We start from the raw sequence: 3,123 nt of genomic DNA, 5'->3' as shown, positions 1-3,123 counted from the left end.
ATATATATCTGATATAAAAGAATTCTTAATTGACATACATACAAACATGGATACAGCAATATCACAAATCTATAAGCTATCTATTCATGAGCATCCTCTTTTCTTTTCATCTATGTTTATTAAAGGGAAATGTGATGGCTGCCAGGTAATAGGAGTCATGTACGGTAAATATTTTTGCAACAAGGCTAATTGTTTTTGTTGGTTTCATAAGGACTGTGCAGAATCCCCACTAGAGATAAATCATCACCCTTTCCATCCTGAGCATCCTCTCTTGCTCACCAAGATGGCTCCAGCGGAAGATGGTACTCCATGTGACTTTTGTGGACAAGAGATTTTGTCCACATGTTATACTTGTCCCACATGTAAATTCAAAGTGGATTTAATTTGTGGGACTAAACCCTGGCCGTCTGTTATTAAAAATCCGGTGTGTCATGACCATACACTTGTGTTTTTGAAGAAAAGAATGGAGGAAGATAAGGTCCCTTGTGAAGTATGCAAGGAATCTATCGATGGACCTTCATATTCATGTCTTGAATGCCAAAACGTGTACTTTCACTTGGATTGTGTTCATCTCTCAAAAGAGGTAGATCATCCTTCCCACTCTAGTCACCCCCTTAAAATCATGCCATCTGAATCACTCATAGATGATGATGATGATGCGCAGAAGAGTTGTAGTTTCTGTTTAGTTCAACCAAAAAATGTGCTTTATCATTGTTCTATTTGCAATTTTACGTTGTGCCTTGGTTGTACCAAACGTCCACCACCTCGTGTTTTTTATGACGCCAAGACTCACACCCATCCACTGACACTCTTTCCGAGTAAAATCAAATTTACTTGCAAGGTTGCTGGGATTGAAATCGATAGCTATTCTTATATATGTCTCAAGTGTGATTTTCTTGTCTCTGGATATTGTGTTGGCTCACCCCGCATCATAAACATCAATCGTCATGATCATCGCATCTCTTTTACGCATCATCTTGGACATAAGGGTGCAAAATGTGGAGTTTGTCGGAAAAGTGTAAGTCAGTACTATGGAGCTTATTCTTGCTCAATTTGCCCTAAATATGCAGTTCACTCACGATGCGCAACTGATTTTACTGTATGGAATGGTATGGAACTCGAAGGGATACCTGAGACCAGCGAAGATACTGTGCCATTTAAGGTGATGGGTGATAATTTGATATGTCATTTCATGCATGAAAAACACATTTTACTGCTCTTGAAAGATTATGACATGGTTGGTGATGACTACGAGAGGTTACGATGTCAAGCATGCGTCTCACCGATTGGGTTTGGCTCAGTCTACAGTTGTCAGGAATGTCGTTTTCGAATCCACGAAAAGTGTGCTCATCTTCCTATGAAGAAAAACCTTGTCTTTAGCCCCAGATCATACAAGTTGGAGTATCATCAAGGCAATGCTGGATACTGTAGATTGTGTGGTATATTCTCTGGTGGGTTTAAGTACACATCACTAGCAATGAATGGGCTATCCTTTATAGATGTACATTGTAGTTCCATTTCTGAGCCATTCGTCCATAATGTGCATTTGCATCCCTTATATTTTGTTAGAACAAAGAAGGAACGTTATTGCAGTGCATGTAGAAGAGATCCAGATTGCTACATGCTCAACTGTAGTGCTTGTGGCTTTGACTTGTGTTTGTATTGTGCTACTTTGCCTGAAAAGATATGGCATATAAGTGATGAGCACCCTCTCACTTTATATTATGGCGGAAAGGAGGCAACCAGCAAAAACTGGTGTGAAGTTTGTGAGATAGAGTTAGATTCAAGTAAATGGTTCTATACATGTTCTGATTGTGGAGTCACTTTGCATGTTCAATGTGTAGTAGGAGACTTCTCACGTCTGTTTCCAAACTGTTCTATTCGTCGTGGGGGGAAAGAACTTTTAGCGATTCTTAACTATCAGAACAGGCCATTTTGCAGATATTGCCTAATTCGATGCAAGGCCCCTCTCATCTTACAGGTTAATGACGAACATAACGAATACATTTGCTCCATTTCATGTTTACAGAGGTGGGAATCCAACTGCCTTCTAGCGAAAGACGCTAGTTGATTGGTTATATATAAAAACGCAAGTTATGTAATGTATTTTCTTTTGTTAATGAAAATAAAAATATGTTTTTTTTTATATAGATATACTTGATCCAGACCCGCACACGGAAACAGATTTATTTTGAAATAAATATATTATTAAAAAAATATTTATTTTCTGATTTCATATATTATATTTGTATTTTTTTTTTAAGTTTACAATGGTATTTTGGTTTTGTATAAAGTTTATTTGGGAGATTATAAAGTATTTAGATAATTTTATATACTTCAGTTACAAACCTAAGTTCTTTATAAGCACTATATAAAGGTAAATAAAAGAAACTTAGTTAATAATAGTACATTTATATTAGCTTACAATATTTTTTTATAAATTTATTATATACAATATTTGTTACATCCAATATTTTTATAAATTTATTATATACAATGTTTGTTACATAATCAAATATATCTAAAAATATGATGAAAATATGATGAAAATCAATTACTAAATAACTTTAGAATATGATGAAAATCAATTACTAAATAACTTTACAATATAAATTAGTTAGAGTAAATAACTCGGTATTTACTGGATGCAGAAGTCAATGAGAAACTTTCAACAGAAGCCTATTTTGAAAAAAAATATAAGATTGTAGTCAAACGAAGCCTATTTTGTATATAAATCTTACTAATATTTTTATTAGATGAAGATTTCTTACCGTTGATAAGAACAGTTTTATGTTTATGCAATGCATGTTCATAAAGTTTTTTATATATTATCTAAACCTACGTTAAGAATCCACATTCAATATCCATTCCACTACATAAATATTTTACTAAAAAATAAAGGAAATACGTACTTCAATCCCTACTAATAAATGAGACTTTTCGAGGTTCCATGGAATGTTCACATCATCAAATTTTTTTTTTTAAAAGATGACACATGGCGTTATTACTATAAAATAAAAAAAATAAAAGTTAAATATACAATATAAAAAAAACTAAATAATAAATAAATATACAATATAAGCAATAGAAATATAATATTAAACATATATCGTAATATTAACA

At 33.2% G+C, this 3,123-nt stretch overlaps 1 protein-coding gene across 1 annotated transcript; it reads left to right on the top strand.

The window, feature by feature from the left end:
* On the top strand, positions 1–2,146 carry LOC108827059 (uncharacterized). Its single transcript, XM_056988351.1, has 2 exons — positions 1–145; positions 212–2,146. The coding sequence occupies exons 1-2, from the start codon at positions 47–49 to the stop codon at positions 2,069–2,071; spliced, it is 1,959 nt and encodes a 652-aa protein (XP_056844331.1). The 5' UTR covers positions 1–46; the 3' UTR covers positions 2,072–2,146.
* The last annotated feature ends 977 nt before the right edge of the window (positions 2,147–3,123 follow it).

Source organism: Raphanus sativus, chromosome 6 (assembly GCF_000801105.2).
Source record: "Raphanus sativus cultivar WK10039 chromosome 6, ASM80110v3, whole genome shotgun sequence".
Classification (NCBI taxonomy): domain Eukaryota; kingdom Viridiplantae; phylum Streptophyta; class Magnoliopsida; order Brassicales; family Brassicaceae; genus Raphanus; species Raphanus sativus.
This window is presented reverse-complemented; position numbering and strand designations above follow the sequence as displayed.

Excerpts from the sequence above, each read along its gene's own strand:
- LOC108827059 (XM_056988351.1), top strand. The coding sequence starts at position 47 with ATGGATACAGCAATATCACAAATCTATAAGCTATCTATTCATGAGCAT. Across the intron at positions 146-211 it reads GGAAATGTGATGGCTGCCAG|GACTGTGCAGAATCCCCACT; the intron begins GTAATAGGAGTC and ends TGGTTTCATAAG.